General features: G+C 48.0%; 1 protein-coding gene across 1 annotated transcript in view; it reads right to left on the bottom strand.

Annotated features, from left to right (window-relative positions):
- The window catches only part of SUDS3 (SDS3 homolog, SIN3A corepressor complex component), a 42,376-nt gene extending 22,840 nt beyond the window's left edge, over positions 1-19,536 (bottom strand). The window contains exons 1-7 of the mRNA XM_030860398.2: positions 19,251-19,536; positions 16,695-16,764; positions 14,058-14,113; positions 12,170-12,241; positions 10,062-10,081; positions 8,667-8,823; positions 162-257 (exon numbers count right to left, since the gene is read on the bottom strand). Coding sequence (XP_030716258.1) covers positions 162-257; positions 8,667-8,823; positions 10,062-10,081; positions 12,170-12,241; positions 14,058-14,113; positions 16,695-16,764; positions 19,251-19,392 — 613 coding nt within the window. The 5' untranslated portion in view covers positions 19,393-19,536. The remainder of the gene's footprint in view (positions 1-161; positions 258-8,666; positions 8,824-10,061; positions 10,082-12,169; positions 12,242-14,057; positions 14,114-16,694; positions 16,765-19,250) is intronic.
- Between the last annotated feature and the right edge of the window lie 1,352 nt (positions 19,537-20,888).

Genomic DNA, 20,888 nt, shown 5'->3' with positions numbered 1-20,888 from the left:
TAAAATGGCCATCCCCTACCTCCCAGATAAATACATGTGCTTTCCAGCCAAACATGACAATTTCTGAAGGACCACGGCCATGTGTATTCTATCGAATGGAAAAGCAAAGGATTCAACAGTCTAAAGGAAGAAAAGTGATTAAGGCTTGATGCAACGGATATCAGGAGCAGGTTTTCGTCTCTTGTCTGGGATGGGGACAGGATCATTTGGTCGCCTCCGCAACTTTCTGGTCATGATGGGTTTCACTTCCATAGAATCTGTGGCAAGAATGGAATGGGTAAATCTATCCAACTCCAACCTGAAGTCAGCAAGAATTTGCAGTGTAAGAATATCGGCCCCAGAGCCACCCAATCAGAAGTGTTTTATCGGGGACGTCTGGTCCACACATGGCCCGAGTCAGACACCGTATCAGACTTTCGAGAGGTCTGTGCTCAGGAGACTCAGACCTGCTGACCTAAGAGCACACCCCTCTCTGAGACACAGCCCCGCCCTGCAGCCTCCCACTGCAGCCACGGCTGGCATCTCTCTGGCTCCCTGGAATCTAGATATTTTCCTCTCCCTCCCTCAAATCAAGAGGCCACAGAGCAGTAGGCTCTTGGGATCAGAAGGAACCTTTGGGTCTTCTCTAATTCCCGCCGTTCCCACAGAGAGTGGGTAAACCAGAGCCCACCGGCATGAAAGGCCCTTTGAGAGGCCTCTGGCCTCAGGCCCAACATTTTTACATGAGATTTACAAACCTGGGCTCTTTTCATTTTACTTTATAACCTTTTGTGACTGCTTGACTATCCAGACTGATACCCTGAGGGCTCCTGAGAAAGGCCTCCTTTCTTCCTCCTCGACTCACCCCTCACCACACACTTTTCCCCCGCCTGCCGCCCGCAGCGGCCACACAGATCTCTCCTCTCCTGCTCTGCCTCCTTGGAGTTCTTCTTGCTGGCCTGCTCCTTAGACACTGGTGCTCTGCGGGGTCCAGTCAGTTCTCGGCCTGGATCCCGGCGAATTTCCCGTCACCAGTTCCAGCCCCACCCACCCCGCTGCATGGCATCCCACACCCCATGATGTCACACACTCTTCTCCAGGTTCCACATGAACCCACTTCTTCCCCATGTCTCAGGCCCCAAGGCCATCTCCCCAACAACCCACCCTTCCCAGCCGGAGCCAACTGTCATCTGTGACTTGTCTTTCTTCACCCACACATCAGACCCACCAGATAATGACACTTCTGCCTGTGAACGGCCTCTCAACTCCATCCCCTCATCACACCCTGTCTCCCTCAAAGGGATCTTCGGAAGACATGAACCGGATCATTTAGCACATCACTCTTTCTATGAAATGTTTCAATGGCTCGCCATTGGCTACGGAATAAAGGCCGTGTCTCCCTTCCGGTCTCCCTCCCTTCTCCTTCCTTCACAGAGAGCCCGGGAGCAAGCTTTCAGCTATTCTGTTACCCAAGGGCACCTTACTTTCTATGCCTTCAAGCCTGTGTGTGCTGCCCTCCGCCTACCCTCCTCTTTTCTGCCCAGAGACTCCTACACAACATCCTCGGAGAGCAGCTCAACACTGCCCCTGCTGTGATGGCTTTCCCGGAGTCACGCCACCTTCCCAGTAAGCAGAGCATCTGTACAAACCCCTACCACCAACCGCCAGCATCTGGGACACTCCCCCAGCGGATGCATGGATTCCACCCCAACGCCGAGCGATCGTTCTGGCGCATGGGAGGGGCTGGCTGCACGGGGTTTCCTGCAGAACAACTAGATGAGGTCAAGTCTGATGATGAGATGCAGTTAATTCATGACTACGCATCCTATGTGCAGAGCAGACAGGACAGCCTTAGGGAATTCAACATAGCCCGTCCACCACGGCAACTCCCGAGACCCGAAAGGCCTTGGTTTGTGCGAACAAAGTCAAAAGGCATTTCTGCAGAAGAGAAATGGGCAATACTGACTTTTCTCCCCTAGGAATGGAGGTAAAGTGACCAGAACCAGTGACCTAATGAACATTCATAAAGGTGTATTCAGAAGTGGGGACGGAAGGAGGACAAACACGCACCCACCCCTGGGAAAGGGGAGCCTTCTCCCTAAAAGACATCTCTTACCCTATGCTGAGATGCCACCCTTCTCCAGTTTCTTACTGGCCGGGTGGGTGGGTATCCCTGCGGCTGCTGTGTGACATAAGGCAGGCTGCGTAAATACTCTTACGTCTCAAGTTTCCTCATCCATAAACTGGAAATATCAATAACACTTCCCTCACAGGGTGCTGTGAAGATTACATGAGATGATACATGTGAAGCCCTCAACATAGTGCCTGGCATAATAAGAGTTCAATCAATGCTAGTTTTTATTATCATGTTCTTAGCCAGGAAAAAAATCATACAAAGATCTTTTTGAAAAGTCAAAGCACAAACAGCTGGAACAGAAGTGATACACCTGAAGGAAAGTGATGTCAACAGTGAGGCTTGCAACATTCAGACCTAATTTGGAAGACCAAAGAGCACCAGAGAAAAGGCACCAAGTGTGCCCTACCCTCCGGGGGTGGGAGATGCATGATGGAAGCAAGCAAAGGTAGAGCTGAAAGGATTTGGGAAAAAGCTGGTCTGACCATGGCCAAAAAACTCAGAAAAAAATAACTCCATCACTCACAAAGCAGAAAGCATAATCGAATTCTCCGTATGAGATGGTGAAAATCAATCCACATTATTGGTCTAGTCACGGTAATAACCTCACCAGTTTACCCAAAAGACTACTTCAGCACAAGGAAGGTGCTCTGAAGAAGCCGCTAAAATTAATTAGCATGTCCCCATCACCAGCCAGGAGAGTGAGTGAGGAGGGAGCAGTCCTGGCCAGGGGTCCAGGTGGAGGATGTGATTCGAGGGGAAGAGCAACATGTAAGTATCACAGCCCGGAACTACACAGTAAGATTACCTACTTAACTCACTTTGTTCCAATCCCAGCCACGTATGCATGGTCGGCTTCTACGGACGATTTTTTCATAGAAAGATGGGATGTACTGACCACCTGGGTTTGAGTGCGCCTGGAAATCCTATTTCTCACCAGAAGAAACAGGCTGGCAGGCTGGGTTTATTTTTTATTTATTTTTAACATCTTTATTGGTGTATAATTGCTTTACAATGGTGTGGTAGTTTCTGCTTTATAACAAAGTGAATCAGCTATACATATACATATATCCCCATATCTCCTCCCTCTGTGTCTCCCTCCCACCCTCCCTATCCCACCCCTCTAGGCGGTCACGAAGCACCGAGCTGATCTCCCTATGCTATGCGGCTGCTTCCCACTAGCTATCTATTTTACGTTTGGTAGTGTATATATGTCCATGCCACTCTCTCACTTCGTCCCAGCTTACCCTTCCCCCTCCCCGTGTCCTCAAGTCCATTCTCTACATGTGTCTTTATTCCTGTCCTGCCCCCTAGGTTCTTTAGAACTTTTTTTTTTTGTTTAGAATCCATATATATGTCTTAACATAAGGTATTTGTTTTTCTGACTTACTTCATTCTGTACGACAGACTCTAGGTCCATCCACCTCACTACAAATAACTCAATTTCATTTTTTATGGCTAAGTAATATTCCATTGTATATATGTCAGGCTGGGTTTATTAACATCTGTCTCCTGGGAGTTTGGTCAGGAGCCCCAAGGGCTCAATCTAGGTGCACTGACAAAACCCAAACTTCTGGAACTGAAACTCAGACCTTGGAGTGTGGCCACCCTGGAGAAGGCACTCCAGCAGGAAGTAGCTTCCTCTCGGACATCATGCACCAAGCACAAAGCATCTCCAACTGGCTTCAACCAGAAAGCCTCCCTAATCCAGAGGCCTATTGTAGGTCTGCTTCCTGTGAATAAGTGAGGATAAAATGTGCAGAATCTAACTGAACGTCCAACAATTAAACCAGAGGCAGGGGAGCATTCGTGACAGAAAACACCAAGCAAGCGATGAGACCAGGTGCACAACTCCCCTCCACACCACTATGTATACGTGGCCTTGAATCGTGTAAATCCTACTGGTCTGCTCTCCAGATGGGCCTGCTGGCTAAGAAATGGGAGCGCAGGATGAGGCAGGACTAAGCCACAGCCCTATGGAGACATAGTCCTGATAACGCTAATTACCTTTTAACACACAACTATGGGGTACTGGCTGGCTTTTGGCTCTGCGCTTCTCAAGGCAGAGTCATTCACTCCAATAGCCCACCCGCCTACAGGGCACAGATGCAGTAAAAGCTTCACTTTAACGTCACTTTAACATACTTGCACCATGAAAACAAACTCACACTTGTTTAGCTGCTGAAAAAAAAAAATTAGCTGCAGGGATTCAAAGGAACATCCTTTTAAGTAAGAATGTGACAGAAAAGCCTCAGCAGAGCCGACACTGCAGCCGATGGGCAATTACCCCCAAACCAGGGGCAGCGAGCCACGGGGCTGGACTGAAGGCCCGGACCAAACCCCAGGACACCCCACTCTAATGGCAACATCACAAATCCAGGCTGCATGGTGACCACAAACAGGGGCCTGAAGTGGGGGGTGGGGGGGGTGGATAAAAATCAGGGTTAGGTCATCGGGGACCAAACCAGGGTAGGAACGAAGGGACCAATTTCCATTAGGCCACAGCTGCCCGTAACACAGGGGTGCATTTCAAGAGTGAACTGATCAAGGCCCACCGCTCTGCATCCTCAACCCCGCTCAATGGCCTGGATTCCACAACAGCATCATCAAGAAGGAACGTCTTGGGGACAAGCCCATCCCACCCCAAATCCAGGTCCCCTCTTCCACCCTCCCTCCCCTGACATTTGTGCGGGGCCTCTTCTCCTCGCCTTGACTTCCTGCTCGCGGGCACCTGTTCCGGTGACTCTGCTCCTGTATAACCACACGTGCCTCTTGATGTTTTACAGTCAGTGAAAACCAGCTCGACACATCTTTACCTTCATTTATGTAGGATCCCCCTCTCTCAAAACTACCTCACACTGGGGAAAGCATGGAAACCGTCTCGGTCTTGTAACTATGAGGACATGAGCTCCTCGAGGACAGAGACTTCCCTATCAACCTCATTCTGTGAAGCACTTGGACCACATGAGTCCACAGGATTTAGAGTCAGTATAATGCGGTGGTTAAGAGAACACGCTTGGGGCCCAAGTCTGGCTTAAGCACCACCTCACTGGGGCACTGGAGCAAATGGCTCCCTTCCTGCACTCCTGCCCCGCCAAGTCATCACAGGAGTCTCAGGAGCTCAATGAGGTCACAGCTTCCCCAGCCCTTAGTGTGCACTCTGCGTGCCAGCCACTCGGGGCACCATCTCCTCTCACCTCTACACCAAACCTCCACAGCGGGATCTATCGTGTCCTTGCCAAATGGCACAACTCCACCACAGAACCAAGTTCATGTCTGGGCTGGGATTCAACCACATCTGTCAGCCTTCAGCGGCAGCTGTAGTATTTTTATATTATACCCGGCTCGATGTAAACACTCAGAGCTTCTATTTGATATTATCATTACACATGCCTCCCGCTATGAATCCAGTAACATCTTTTTTTTTTTAACTATTTATTTACTTATTTATGGCTGCATTGGGTCTTCGTTGCTGTGCGCGGGCTTTCTCTAGTTGCAGCGAGCGGGGGCTACCCTTCGTTGCGGTGTGCAGGTTTCGCATTGCGGTGGCTTCTCTTGTTGCAGAGTACAGGCTCCAGGCACGCGGGCTTCAGTAGTTGTGGCTCGTGGGCTTTAGAGCGCGGGCTCAGTAGCGCTCCCACGGAGCGCATGGGATTCGTTGCTCCGCAGCATGTGGGATCTTCCTGCACCAGGGCTCGAACCCGTGTCCCCTGCACTGGCAGGCAGATTCTTAACCACTGCGCCACCAGGGAAGTCCCCTGAATCCAGTGTCTTCTAAAGGAACCTCACAGGCTTTACTGAGGTCATGAATAACTTCCACAGGGGCCTGAAGGTTGAAAGATGCCCCTGGTGAGGCAAAAACTTAAAGATAAAGTGGCAGTTAGTCGGGTGGTTGGCAGAAAGGAGAAAAGGTGGCTGGCGTAAGGTAAGAGGACACATGAATTAAAAATGATAGAGTGCCCCACGTTTTCAAGCTCATGAAGCTCTCGTTGATTCCTGGGGTTACTGAGAACCGTGGCCTCAGCTGCAGAGAAAAGTCACCCTCGGGTCATTCTACCTATAATCTCACTACTCCAAGTGTGGTCTGACCAACAGCATCACCAGCCCCGGAGAGGTGGTTAGAAATGCAGGATCACTGGCTCCACCCGAGACCCCCTGAACCAGAATCTGCATTTTATCAAGACCCCTGGCTGACTCACACACGCATTCAAGGTGGGGGAATCACCGACCTATAATCCATCCCATTTCCTCTGCCGACAGTACACTTTTCTGCCTGCACAACCCAGCTGTCCCAGGTTCTCCACCAGTGGTTCAGGCAGTGAAGAGAACGTCCCACCAATTCCCACAGATGGCTGGAAAGGCGGAAATCCTGTTTGGACAGAGCAGGTCACTGGCTACGCCTGTTTCCAATGTGTTATCTGGTTTAAGCTTCTCATCGGCCTCATACTCCACTTTGTTTTTCAAGAGATCTTCATGTTGAATTGGAGAAGGAGATTTTAGGAAGTATGTTTTCTGGGCAGAGCTAGGCAACACTGATACTGGGCATCAATCCACAGAAGTGAAATCAGTCACTCGGTGAGAGGAAGGAAACCAGACCTTTAAGTCGACACCGTAACAGCACCATCTGTGGAAGCGCTCATTATCCTTCTAGCTCCAGTGCCTTCTCTTTAGACGCTCCATCATTACCTTGGCAGTGCTTTCCATACCGAGGGTACCAAACGGCTTGAGGAAGGACATCGGTACCTTTAATGGCCATGGCTATAGCTTTAAGCACTTCTGTAATCTATTTTACTGCATCACAAATGACTTCCCTGCATTTATTTGTCTTTTCTACCCTGGCAGGTTTGGCCACTCAAGTCACTGAGGATGCCTACTGTCCCTGTTAAGATTCCAGCTGTAAAATTGCCTGGCCAAACAACATCTATCGCTTGTCAATAATTAGGCTGCCAAATCACAGGTGAGGTGATGACAGCCTTCCCCGCAGATGGAAAGGGAGCAGCTATAAACTGACAATATTTCCCACCAGCCTAATGAAGGCTCTGAGCATCTGGTGGCTCTAACGGAAAGCGATGAGGCGTCAATGCCAGCCGGAGCCACCGTCGGAGAAGATGGTGTGCAGGTCAGAAAACAGGCACACCGACTGGGACCGGACAAGGTACCAATGTGCTTGCAGTTTAATTAAAAAAACATTTCAACAAGAATAAGACGGTGCTGTTCTGAAGATGCTGTTTCAGCATCCATTCTCACCAAAACACATTTCTGAGCCACTGCCAGTGGTCTGCAAGGAATTCATTCCTTTTGCCAAGTCTTTCAATGAGGACGGTGTATCAGAAGAGAGATTTTTCAAGAGTCAGACCCCTACTTTAGACGCAACCACATGATCATCGGTGCATCGTGGGGACTGGAGCTAGAAGTTTGTGTTAATGGGAGGTCCATGTTAGCTAACAGTACCAGAAATACCAAAGGGGAAATACAGCTCTTAACTGTTACTTTTAGTTTCAAAGTCAGCCCCAAGGACTTACATAACAACAATGTATTTCTTAAGGACCCCGACAAAAATCAGACATGCCAGAACCCCAGGACCTTCTGAACATGATTATAAGAGTGAAATTTTGGGGTGTGCCGAAGGCATGTCACTTACATACCCAAGTGACAAACTCACCACTGACGTGCCTTGCGATATTTGCTGATGGAAAGAAATTTTGCCAAGTTCCAAAATAGCTAGTTCAAGCCAATTCCCATCCTGTGCCCTTCTCAGCATTGTTGGTCTACATATGGCAACAGAAGAGGCAGCCCATGTTGCCTCTCCCTTAAACTTGCCTACAACCTGCTGAGTTCCCATATGCGGATGACTGAATCCTAGAAGGCCAGGGAGGGACTGGCTCCGAGTCTAACGTAACTTTCCTGCCTTTACATGAGAACAGTTCAGTTTAGCTATCGCAGCTGAAATGGTAACAACTCTTTCTGAAATGTTCACAGTAACACCTGGGGCGAAGGGATCTAACAGCACAGATGACACAGCCAAAGCCTCTGTTCTCACACCCGGGTCAAAGGAAGACAATGCTTTTTCCATAATGAAGGTAGAACGAAAAAAAACAAGCAGAGGGATTCCTACCACCACAGAGGGACCAGGGTAATTTGTGAATATAACCAAGATAGGAATAGCAGTCGACCCAGGAATTACATTAAATAAAGTATAAGCCAGAAGTTGCAGTCACTATTAAAGATCTACCCTTTAATTTACCCAGCGGCTGTTATGTACAAGGCCCTGTACTAGGCACTCGTATTTCTAACCACAGTTTTGTGAGATAAGATACGATCAGCCCCATTTTACAGAGAGGGAAATTGGCTCAGAGGGGTTAAGTGGCTTGACTGAAGTCACACAGCCAATACAAGACAGAGCTATAACTCTGACCCACCGTATGAAAGCCCACCCTCCTTTCAGCTCACTCTGTTGTGCTGAGGAACCAACAGGAGTCAGCACCGGAGCACCGCCCTCCCCCCAGGGTCCCCCTTGGGTCTCCCAGGACCCTGCTCTGTGGTGCTTTCATACCTCCAGTCAGTTCCATCGTTAGCTTTTCATTTTCAATCATTTTCTTCTTTTCTTCTAGCTCGGCAATCAGGTTCTCTTTCAGTTCAACCTTCTTGTCTTCAAATTCCTTCACTGCCGCCTTCTTTTCTTTGATGTAATTTCTTTCCACTTGTTCAGTCTGAGCAAAAGAGAAACACAGGCTGGGGCTACATGACCCTGGCAGCCAGGGATCCAACACAAAGCCTGGCTCTGTGCACAAGCACAGAGGAAATACATTTACTAGAAAGAAGAGAAACAGCTGCAGTCAACACACCAACTTTCAGAAACAGGGTGTCTGGGAGCAAGTTTTCCAACAAATGTGTGAAACTGAACCACACTTCTGGTTTTATGTGCATACCTCACTCGTGACTCACATCTATTTCCTCTCTTCCACATCTTGTATTTTATGGATTGTATGTGAAAACAGAATGTAAGTTTCTCAGAAACAGTAAATAAACCCTCTTGAAGACACAATTTCAAAGAAAATAGTACATTCCAGATGAAATATCTATATTTAAAATAGTTACAGGATACCAAGTCAAGACGGCCTGAGTTACTCTATTGTTTTTTGATGCTTACAGTAAGATAAAGGCCAACGAGAGGACAGGATCACTTCTTAGGTGCCTGAACCCCGAGGTACCCAAACCCTGAAATTATACTGAGTAAAATAAATGCGTACGCATCCGTTTTCCAAATCTCACTGTTGCATTAAGTGAAGAACAAGGGGGCTCCTGGTGGGCTACGGCTGTGGACCCTGTGACCCCCTGGGCTGTGGCCGTGTGTGTTGCACTGACTTCAGTCCCAACACCGTCTCTCATAACGCGGCTTTGATAAACTATGACCCCGCCGCACCCCACACACACACCAGCCCCCCGGGAGCAAGCACATTACCCAAGATTCCAGCCCTCATCTCTGCCTGTAGCGCCGCACCTCACATGCAACCAGCACTCAGACGTCTGCTAAGTGAAAGATCTTAATCCATCTTTCCGACCCAACCAGGGTTTCAGCTGTAAAACGGAGCCAATTCAGAGACCAGGCTGCTTTGAGGACCAATATAACAAACTATTAGGCCATTATAATTCAGACATACTCCCAAATGGCTTTAACGTGAGATAAGCGTCGACAAGAAAGCGGTCAAGTGTGAGTATCCCCTAGCCCCTCTGTGATAAGCAGAAGCTGCCCAACCAACAAACGAATAGATGGAATTTCTGAACTGAGACCAAATGTCCTTTAGTCAAACAGAACACTGATGGAGGCTTCCGGGGGGCTTCCCAGCTGTCTACGTGGTAATGGAAGGAAAGGCCATTGGATCGGTTGGGAGAGCAAGATTCCAGTCTCAGAATGAGCCTGCAAGCCCAGAAGACCCGTGGTACTTACTTCCAGCTGGAGGAAGAGTTCTGAAAGAGATAAAACATGCAATTAGATTCACCAGGCTATGCCACCTTTCTAGACAGTGACGTTAGGATTCATTTAGAAGCAGTAATTGCTTTCTGAAAACACGGCTGCAAGGAGAAAATGTTTCCGTCAGTAAGCTGCTGATATATGTGAAGGGGTAGGATGTGAGAAGCATGCGTGTCTAGTTAAAATCTGACCCTGAACAGAATGCGCTCTGGCAGCTCTGCCCAAGGGTGAAAGCGAGCAGAAACCAAACTGCCCTGGCGAAATCAGTAAGAGCTAGAAGCTAGCCCTTCTTCCACTCAGTACACACCCTCAGCAGTCCTGCAGGGCAGGGAGAAGGAGCAATGCAGTTACTCCAGAAGCAGAGGCAACATGGATATTTTTAAAGCCCCTCGCACAGGGCTCTGCGTGGTGAGGAAGGGCATTCCCCAAGCTTTCAGAGGGCAGAGGTCCCGAGCCCTCCTGCGGCTCTGCTCACACCCAGGCCTCCACCTGCAATGTCCTCTAGTCTCTGACCGCAACTCAGAGTTTCAGACTACTGCAGCCTCCTCCCTGAGGCCTTTTCTGAGGCCCCTTCGCTCACCAAGCCCCTCTCAGACACCTCAGAGTATCCACTGCCCGGTATCAGCAGCTTACTGAGCACCCACTGCGCGCCAGACCAGCGCCTGTTTACTCAGCAGCTCCCCGACCTCTCGACTCTAAGGTCCTGTGCACACTGAGCATGTGAAACCAAACAGGTCCACGGCTTCTTTTCTGGGTGACATCTGAGCTGCTGCAAACGGTCCACAAAGACTGCTGGTGGAGCAGTAACTCCAGGGGGTGCTGTTCCCATCTAACCATGGTCTCCTTTGCAGACCCGAAGGAGCCTATGGATCCATCACCCCATAAAAGAGCACATATGCACAGTCACATATAAAACCTTGAGCGTTTCAAGAACTCGAGATGAAGAATCTAGACATCCATCAACTGTTCAATGAGAAAACTGAGGAAAACGGACCAGCCACTCACTATTTTCTAACCCCCAGAAATCCTCATCACCTTGGCACCGGGAAGCGTGAGGCACATGAACCCAAGTGCACCCAGCCCAACACACTCACTCCTGACTGCTGCAGACCCGTACCCGTGTGAACGGGCCAGATATCTGAAGTCTGCACCATTCGGAGACTTCACCTCTGCACCAGCAAGTCAAGCAACACGTAGCACTCTCGGAGCTGGTGGTGGTTGTTTCAAAGCAGCCAGACGCCAGACACAACAAGAGCAGGTGGATCAGCTCCACACGGACTGTGCTTTTTCAAGCTCAAGGTGTGACTGATTCAGGAGCCCCTCTGCATTTTCACCTGGGGGCAGGGGTGGGGGGGATGTTTATGAAAGACACCAAGCACAGGATTGAGAGCAGAATTCAGGAAGACAAATCAACACTCACCCTGCAGTGCTCGCTTAAGAGAAATGGCTCACATCAATTTTCTTTCCCTCCTTACATCTCAAACCAGTTCCACGAGATATTAGCAGCGCTCTCTCCAAATGGGGAAACTGAGGCTCCAAGAGCAGAAGCGTGCTAAAAGGCTTAAGCCCTTAAGGGATGGGAGGAAGCCCTCAACCTGGGACCTCAGCCTCCACAGCACCACCCCCTATTCCTGCTGAAAAGGGGCTCCAGGAAGAAGGCTGAGGATTTTAAAGATGCCTGAGGAGATGCCTCAGGAACTTAGAGTGGGGCAGGGAGAGGGGTGCTGGGTCGCCACAGCAGCTCTATCGCCCACCTTCCCTGCAGCTCCTTTTCTGTGCCTTGACGGACATGGGCATCTACTCACTGAAGGAAACAAAGAAGGGTTCCATCCATAGAAAGCTGGAAAGTCAATGGATCAGAAAGTGAAAGGACAGCAGCCTAAGGCCACTCACTGGGGAAGAAGATGAACAGTCCTACGTAAGTGCAGCTTTGGAGTCTCTCTGCGCCCAAACTCGCCCCACAATGGGATAGCTGAAACACGTTTTGGAGAATGGCTCTTCTGGCCACATTACGTCCCAATCGATGATCAGCCAAAGGAGGAAAATTTGACGAGGATTTATTTCCAGTTAAGAGAGGGCCTCACCTGCATTTCGTATCCTCTCTTTGTACTGCTGATCTAGTTTTTTCATCCTCTTCTGATATTCCTGTAATGTACCTGATTGAGATTTACAAAATAGTTACTATGAAGATCAAACTGCTCTACATTTTGGTTTTCTAGCACCGACACTGAATGTTTTAAATAACATTAGAGTAAAACACACACCATGGAAAGGCACCCGTGAGTAGAGGTAACTTGGTTCCCAAGCAAGATGCAGAGCAGAAACCCCAACCAGTGGCCTTAAGACTCTCTAGCAAGTGAGGAGTAGAAGCAAGCTGCACCCATCCACCAGTGACTCTCATCACTCGCTGCCAGTTTCGGTCTGCGGGCCTCCCTTTCCTGGAAAAAGCTCACTCTCCCTCAGTAAGGTCTAGATCAACGCCATCCAGTAGAACTTGCTGTGCAACGGCGGAAATGGTCTATTTTGCCCTGTCCAGTATGACAGCCCCGAGTCACATGTGGCTATGAGCACGTGAAATGGGGCTAGTGCAAGCCAGGAAGTGAACTGTTAATTTTATTTAATTAAATTTAAATAGCCGCGTGTGGCTAGTGACATTACTGGACAGCTCAGTACAGCATCTGACCAAAGGGCTCTTCCCTGAGCAACTAATGAGGGTCCCAATTAGCGTGGGAAGTGTTTTCGGATGACAATGCTTCAGTGGGCTATATATACGGATTTTTATTATTAATTAATTAATTTATTTTTGGCTGCGTTGGGTCTTCGTTGCCGTGCGCGGGCTTTCTCTAGTTGCGGCGAGCAGGGACTACTCTTGGTTGCGGTGCACAGGTTTCACATTGCGGTGGCTTCTCTTGTTGTGGAGCATGGGCTCAGCAGTTGTGGCTCGTAGGATCTAGAGTGCAGGCTCAGTAGTTGTGGCGCACCGGCTTAGCTGCTCCGCAGCATGTGGGATCTTTCCGGACCAGGGCTCGAACCCGTATCCCCTGCATTGGCAGGCGGATTCTTAACCACTGCGCCACCAAGGAAGTCCCCAGTGGGCTATATTAATGGTACCTTTTTCAAAATCCCCCACTCAACCCTGCCAGGCACACTTTACAGACCTGCTAGAGTGGGACGTATTTCTTTCTCTGGCAATACTTCCATTACCATCGGAAGAAAAACTAAAACAAAGGTGTGTGATTGCAAGTCACAGGAACATGTTTCACTATGAAGGAGAAATCAATATAAGATGGGCTGCTCCAAGCAATGGAAGTACCTCATGGAGAAGCAGTTTCAGTGCCGGGGACCCCACAGAAGCAAGCTGAAGAGTTACTGACAGCAGCCACCGACGCTGGGCTGTCACCAGGTGCCCAGCGGTGCTGGTCGCCCCTCACACACAATCTCACCTGCCTCTACTTTCTTCATTTCACAGATTAGAAGACAAATTAAGCAAGAGACAGTGAAATGCCCAAGGTCAAATTTCTAGAAAGCAGTGCAGGTGGGATTCAAGCCCGCGACAGGAATGGAGAGCCTGTGCTCTTCACCCAGTGCTGAACTGCCTCTGACAGCAAACAACCTTGGACAAGACACTACCCACTTGTAGTATACAAAGTAAAAAGAGAAAACACGGTGAGAATGACCCACAGCTCGTTAGCATTCCGTTTAGAAAGAACAGTACAATTATATTTATCCTTAGTAACAGCATCTCTCCTAAAAACAGCCAGCTTTAGGCATGGCGGTTTCCAGTTCTTGCTCTGCAGAAGGCCTTAACTGAGATTTCAAAAGTCTGAAAACTGCCACTTTGCTGACTGCTAAAATCAGCCAGACCAAATTTTAAATCACTCCCACTTCACTGAGAAGTGAAATACACAGATTTCAAAGGTGTGTGATATTAGGAAGTATGTTTAGAAAAGAAGGATTAAATCACACACCAACCTTCTTGCAGTTGTTGCAACTGTCTCTTGAGAGAAGCCAATTTATCCTGATACATCCTGTAAAAAAAAAAAAAAAAAAAGGAAAGCCACACTCAGAGACAAAAATATCCAATACCCAATTCAATAATAATCTACATGCAGAAATTACCTGGGCTTTCATGGAAATGTCATTAATGTCCCTCAGGGAGAGAGAAAACTAAAGTCTGCTGGTGGTTTAAAATGTGCCCACAGCTAAAGGGATCAGAAAGGGACAAGGATCTGTGGTTTGAATGGTATCCCAGCTTTGCAGATTCTCCGGTGTTCTCTCACCTTTAGAGAATCAGTCTAAAATCTACAAGTACGAAGACATGCAAGTTTAAATAAATAAATGATAAACACAGTTAGGCAAGAACACACACAGAAAGACTGGAAGTGTGAAGCCATTTTCTTGGGGATTCAGAAGCGTGACATACACACGAAAACGTAAAAAGCGTTAAATGCAGGTCTCATATCAACTCTACAATCAGATCATAAGTTCCAAAGGAATAAGACTATGCCTCCAGCACATTTTTCTATATAGACAGCACTGCTGTGTAAGCACTGCGTTAATAAACCTTCACATCATTTTTAAAAACACTTCTCTTTTATGATCAGAGAAATGACAGCAATTCAGTAACAAAAGTTAAAATGCAGGATTTATTTGCAGCCCCAGTGGGATAAGAACACACAGTACACACAAAGCAAAAGAACCTGGCATGTTTTCACCCCCCTCACGGTGAATGGATTATAGGCAATTATATATACCCTGGTAAGTCTGTTTGAATGGTGGATTTCACACGTCAGTCACGTTTCAGCAATATTTTTGCTTCTACCAGAAAAATACCCCCCGGGCTTCCCTGGTGGCGCAGTGGTTGAGAGTCCGCCTGCCTATGCAGGGAACACGGGTTTGTGCCCTGGTCTGAGAAGATCCCACATGCCGCGGAGCGGCTGGGCCCGTAAGCCATGGCCGCTGAGCCTGCGCATCCGGAGCCTGTGCTCCACAACGGGAGAGGCCACAACAGTGAGAGGCCCGCGTACCGCAAAAAAAAAAAAAACCCAAAAACCCCAATTTCACAGTGACAGAAACAGGACTTGCAACCAGTCCAACAGGTAACAGGCACAGCAGCCTCTCGATCACTCCAGTAAGGGCTGCAAACACAACCTGTCTGTCTACAGGCTGAGGAAGAGTAGGCAGAATCTCAGAATTACACGGAAGGCCTTTTTTGTTTTTTGTTTTGGCTGCGCTGCCCAGCATGTGGGATCTTATTTCCCTGACAAGGGATGGAACCCGCGGTCCCCCGCATTGGAAGAGTGGAGTCTTAACCACTGGACCACCAGGGAAGTCTCAAGGCCTGATTCTTTTAGGGAGAATGCTGATGCTTTCAATGCTCATCTTGAATCACAAAGAGCATTCAATTTTAATCAAAATTATTTTCTACACCATCAAATATTAAGGGGTACGTTCACTTAAACACACCAAGTATAGGAGAGGGAAAGGATGAGTAAGCTGCACACAGGAAGTCAATATTTGGAACCCAATATTTAATTTTTTTTTTTTTAATGTGAAGACCACTGGCCAGAGGGGGGAAATGGTGTTTAATTTTCCGTATATAATTTTCCACCACAGTGAGTGTGCCAGACTACGTCTTTGAATTCTTAGTAGGTCTTTGAAAGAGAGTATTAACAGATTCAAGAAGTAAACAACAACAACAAAATTCAGATTTGGAAAAAGAATAGGTATGTAAAAATACATCTCAAATGGGTCCAGGTAAGTCAGTAAGAAGCCTGGAGAGAGTACAAGTAAAATAAAAAGCCAGCACAGTTTCAGGGCTGAAGCTGTGAGAAAAATCACATCAGTTATTAAAGCAATCCTTTATTTGGCACTGGTCAGATCTAGCTGAGCTTCCCCTTTGGATTCCAAAGCGTGAAAAGGATGACAGAATCCAGATGATGGTCACAAAACATTCGTGTATACAGAAAACATTCTATAAGGAAAGGAATGTGGATCATCCAGTTTGATGGCAAAGAATTTAAAAAACAGAATCAAGATCCTCAAAATACATTCCACACATACTTATCAGATCTGTTATACTGTTTTGCCCAGAAGTTTCCGATTAGAGGGAGTGGTTTTAGTTTCTCTGAGGCGTGGCTCTGCTGGAGGCCTGGGTGCGGATGCGGGTAAGGGGAAAGGGCACTGGAGGAGTCTGGAGCCCTGCTCTCCAATCCTGGTCTCCCTGAGCTCTCCAGGCATCGCCGTCCAGCTAGTAGTCAGTGCTCAGGTGGGGTCACGCCCATCTAAGAACCAAGGAGCTGTGAAACACCATTTCCCCCCTCTGGGCAGTGGTCTTCACATTAAAAAAAAAAAAAAAAGGCAAGGGTTCTCTCCTGTTACATGGCCTTATTTCCCAGGAACATTTCCCTCCAGATTCTTTCTAGCCTTCCCTCAAAAGATTCTTATCACAGGAAGACTGATTAAATGTGACAAATTTAAAGGGGGGAAATTGCACACATATGCATGGTCTTTGGAAGCACTACGTGAAAACCATACATACGAAATCACTATTAAAGATGCCCTTGTCAATTCTGTATTCCAAAGAAGAAATGTAAAAACCATACTCACTGTTCCTTCATTTCTACATAGTCTTCTTCATCATGCTTTGCCAGGTCGGTTTCGCTAGCATCCTCAGTGTCTGTGTAAAAAATTAGGGAAGATTTGTTAAAATCGTAATTCGTAGAGTTGGTATCACCTGACACAGTGACACTTCACAAACTTCTATAAAATGAATTTATACTCAATGCAGGCCTGCGTGAAGCCATCAATGAAAAATATTACATCTAATTACTTCAGAAAAGAAAACGCCATTTCCAACTTGTACACAGCCAGATTCATCCAAAGAGCCTGCCTTTATCTGAAGTGCAGCCAGAGAACAGAGTGCATCAGACACAGGTGGTCACAGTCAAGGCTGCGACTTCAGAAGAAACAACACTGGCAGTTCAGTTAAAGGATATGTGGGTGTTAAGACTGGAAAACTACAGGCAGCAAGCCCTGCTCACTACTCCTAAACAACCTAATATGTACATTCTCTTCTGGTAAATGCCAGTTTGAACCCCTAAAGGATTTTACATCATATATACAAAGGAGAATCCAAAACAATTAAAGGAACTCTAATAACCGGAATATTTTCAAAGGGAGAGGGAAGAAGACAAGAAGATCAAACAGAAACTGTTTCAGAACACTTTAAACATTGGTTTTAATTTTTTTAACATCTTTATTGGAGTATAATTGCTTTAAAATGTTGTGTTACTTTCTGCTGTATAACAAAGTGAATCAGCTATATATATACATATATCCCCATATCCCCTCCCTCTTGTGTCTCCCTCCCACCCTCCCTATCCCACCCCTCTAGGTGGTCACAAAGCACCGAGCTGATCTCCCTGTGCTATGCGGCTGCTTCCCACTAGCTATCTATTTTACACTTGGTAGTGTATATATATCCATGCCACTCTCTCACTTCGTCCCAGCTTACCCTTCCCCCTCCCCGTGTCCTCAAGTCCATTCTCTACGTAAACATTGTTTTCAGAATAAGCAAACGGCTGGAGTGTCTACCTAACTTCAACAGCCCTACTTGAGGTGGGGGAACAAAAATCAATTTTTGCTTCACTACTCCCCCTTGTGGGCATTAAAAAACAGTACAAGTGATTCACATTCAAATTCTCTGGTTAAGCCTTGTCTTCAAATGTAGTTTAACCAGATTGTAATTCATTTCTTCAATTTCGTATCTTCACATACATATGACTTTTTTTTTTTTTTTTTTTTTTTTGCGGTACGCGGGCCTCTCACTGTTGTGGCCTCTCCCGTTGTGGAGCACAGGCTCCGGATGCGCAGGCTCAGCGGCCATGGCTCACGGGCCCAGCCGCTCCACGGCATGTGGGATCTTCCCGGACCGGGGCACGAACCCGTGTCCCCTGCACAGGCAGGCGGACTCCCAACCACTGCGCCACCAGGGAAGCCCACAGCTGACTTTTTAAAGGTTGTTGCAGACTCAATCCTCCACCTACCTTTCCCCCTCCTTCAGTGAAGAAGCCGACCCAGAGCAGTCACGTGCCAGCCAGCCACAGTACTTGGCACTTGGGGAACTGAGATGAATAAAACATACTCCTGATTCCAAACAGCTGGTCTAGCTTTTATTCCACGGCCCTATTTTGTTCACCCATATGTTCGTCTCTTTTTATCTCCTCTTTTCTTCTCTTTTGCCCTTTCGTGTTTCCTCATCTTTCTCCTCCTGCAGCCAGCTCCTTCCTCCATTCCAGTGTTCCTCAAACTTACCAAGCTTATAAAGCCCAGTTTGAAAAGCCAGGCTCTCAGAGGCAGTAATCATAATGTAAAGAGTGTGGAACTGAAAACACAACACCTGAGGACCATTAAGCAAATCCCTATCTCCCGCCCCCCAACCCCGTGCCTGTTTCCCCAATGGTGAAAACTGAATATTAGACCAAGGACCAAGCCACGTGCTTTACACCTGTATCTCATTTTATTATCGCACCTACGCTAATAAGTAGGTACTACTGACAGCCTCACTGCAGTTGGCGAAACTGGGGCTCGGAAAGCTAAGTATTATAAATTGTCTAATATTAAGCTGGGTTCAGTGAGCCAAATTTACACCTAATTCTATTTGCCTGGTTCCAGCCCTCGTACTTTTAACCAACCTGTCCCGCACTGCCCAAAGTAGGGCTGACTTAAGCATTTCCCCGGGGTAGGGGGAGAGAGGCACCTTGGTAACTAGAAAGCTAAACCGGGCTTTGCTCTGAGCCTCTCAGGAACTAAATAGAGAAGAGTACTCCGTGGACCCAATGAATGGCTTTCTCATTCCAACCAGTGAAGACCTGAGGTTCAGAGACAGCTGGGGAAAGAGGGGCAGAATCTTAAAGGGAACTACAGCTCTGACAACAGCTTCTTAAGGCCCTTCTCCGCATAACTGTAGGGATAAAACGTCCTCAGGGCTTCGCCTTCCACAGCACCTGTCGGGATAACTTCCGGGAGCCGCGCTCCTCCCGGCGGCCCCTCCAGCCGCCCCCAAACCCCAGAGGTCGCCCCGCCCCTCTCCCAGGCAGCCCCACCCCCTCCCACTGCTGTCCCATCCCCGCCCGGGGTTGTCCGGCCCGCGGGAAAACGTACCTTCGTCCGACTCGCGGCCCCGGCAGCTGCGCTCGTCATCCTCGGCGCTCTCCAGCTCTTCGTCCTCCTCGGGGTAGTACTCCGGAGCCGGCGGCGCTCCAGCCGGGGCCGGAGCTGGAGCTAACAGCCCCGCAGCACTCATGTCGCCTCTGCCCGCAGCTGAGCGTGCCACCCGGGATCCGCGGCCGCGCGCCCTGCGGACTCCACGTCCGCGTAGCAGCGCCCGAGGGAGCCGCCAACTCGAAGAGCCGGAGCCGCGGCTACCCCTTCCCTGTCTTCGCCAAGCTCCGCCCCGCGCGCTCGCTCTCGGCAACGGGGACCTCGCGCCGGCGGCGACTTCCGGGTCGGGAGCTGCCCGAGGACCGCCTGACTCTGCTATCCTAGAGGGAGTAGAGAGGCCGCCTGACGCCCCCTTCGCCTTAACCCCATCTCCTTCATCGCCGTCTTTAAAATCCTCAACGGGTAGTGGAGAAAGGCGGAGACGGCTCTCTGGAGTTAGGCAAATCCTTGGGTAGGCCCAACCGCGGCAAGGACCCCGAAGCTCAGAGGCCACTTCCGAAAACAGCCGCTAGGCGTCGCCTGGAGCCAAAACTAAAGAGTTTTTTTTTTTTTTTTAAGGGACTTGTGAGGCAGAAGATTTGAAGGGCTCTTGGCAGGTGGAGGTGGTCTCTTTAATTTAAACAGGTGAACGACATGAACCATCCCATTTATAGGTCGGGAAACCTAGACATTTAGAGTTCGTGTAATCATCCCGAAGAAAAGGAGCGTGGCTCCTCCCCTGACTGATTAGAGCTTTATTAAGAACTAAAATAAAAACGAGAATGCTAATATTCCATCCTGGGGTCAGTAAAACTGTATTTTCCCAGTCGGTGGGAGTCCTTTCTTTTTGTGTAGGTTTGTTCAATACGGTATTATCCCGACTTTACAGATAAGAAAAGAGCTGTCAATTGCCTTTAAAAAAAAAAAAAGGCGTCCAGGCTGCCTTGTTTAGACTCTCAGACCCAGGTCCTCTACAGTACAGCTGCCTCATATTTCTCAGAATATAAATTTTTTAAAAGGTGGTTTTCCCCAATCCAATAACTTGCTAACCAACTCTCAACTGAGCAAGTGGAACATTTGCCTGCAGAAAGTTAATTAGGCTCAGGAAAGGAAGGTGCTAGCTGGTAACTTGGAAAACAAGAGAGTTGAATATCTGCATGAATTAATTTGTGTGATTATCTCTGAGTAGAAGGGGACACGGTGTTATAAGCTTTGCTTAATGAACAAATTGAGGATGTCCTTTGTCTTGGTGTGTGTAGCAAGAAAAGGGATGGTTAATGGTTTGTCCAAAGTAACCCTACTCTTTACGTTGCACCCAAGTCTCCATAGAAAAAAAAAAGTAACGTACAAACAGTAAACTTGAACACAGATGTAAAAGCCAGACTGGAACCCAGTATTCTCCTTCTCAGATCCTTTGTGACCAAATTTATCTCTGAATTGGCCCCCACAGAGTCTCCTCAAAGTGTAAAAATATATTCTCATCCCGTTTATTTTAACATTTGTTATTTTCTACCTTGTTGTAATTAAAATCTTGCCTGTACTTGTGAGGGATTCTTCCTCCCAACAAAACTCAAGAATTTTCAGAATGGAATGCTGCAA

This window comes from Globicephala melas, chromosome 13 (assembly GCF_963455315.2).
Source record: "Globicephala melas chromosome 13, mGloMel1.2, whole genome shotgun sequence".
Taxonomy (NCBI): domain Eukaryota; kingdom Metazoa; phylum Chordata; class Mammalia; order Artiodactyla; family Delphinidae; genus Globicephala; species Globicephala melas.
This window is presented reverse-complemented; position numbering and strand designations above follow the sequence as displayed.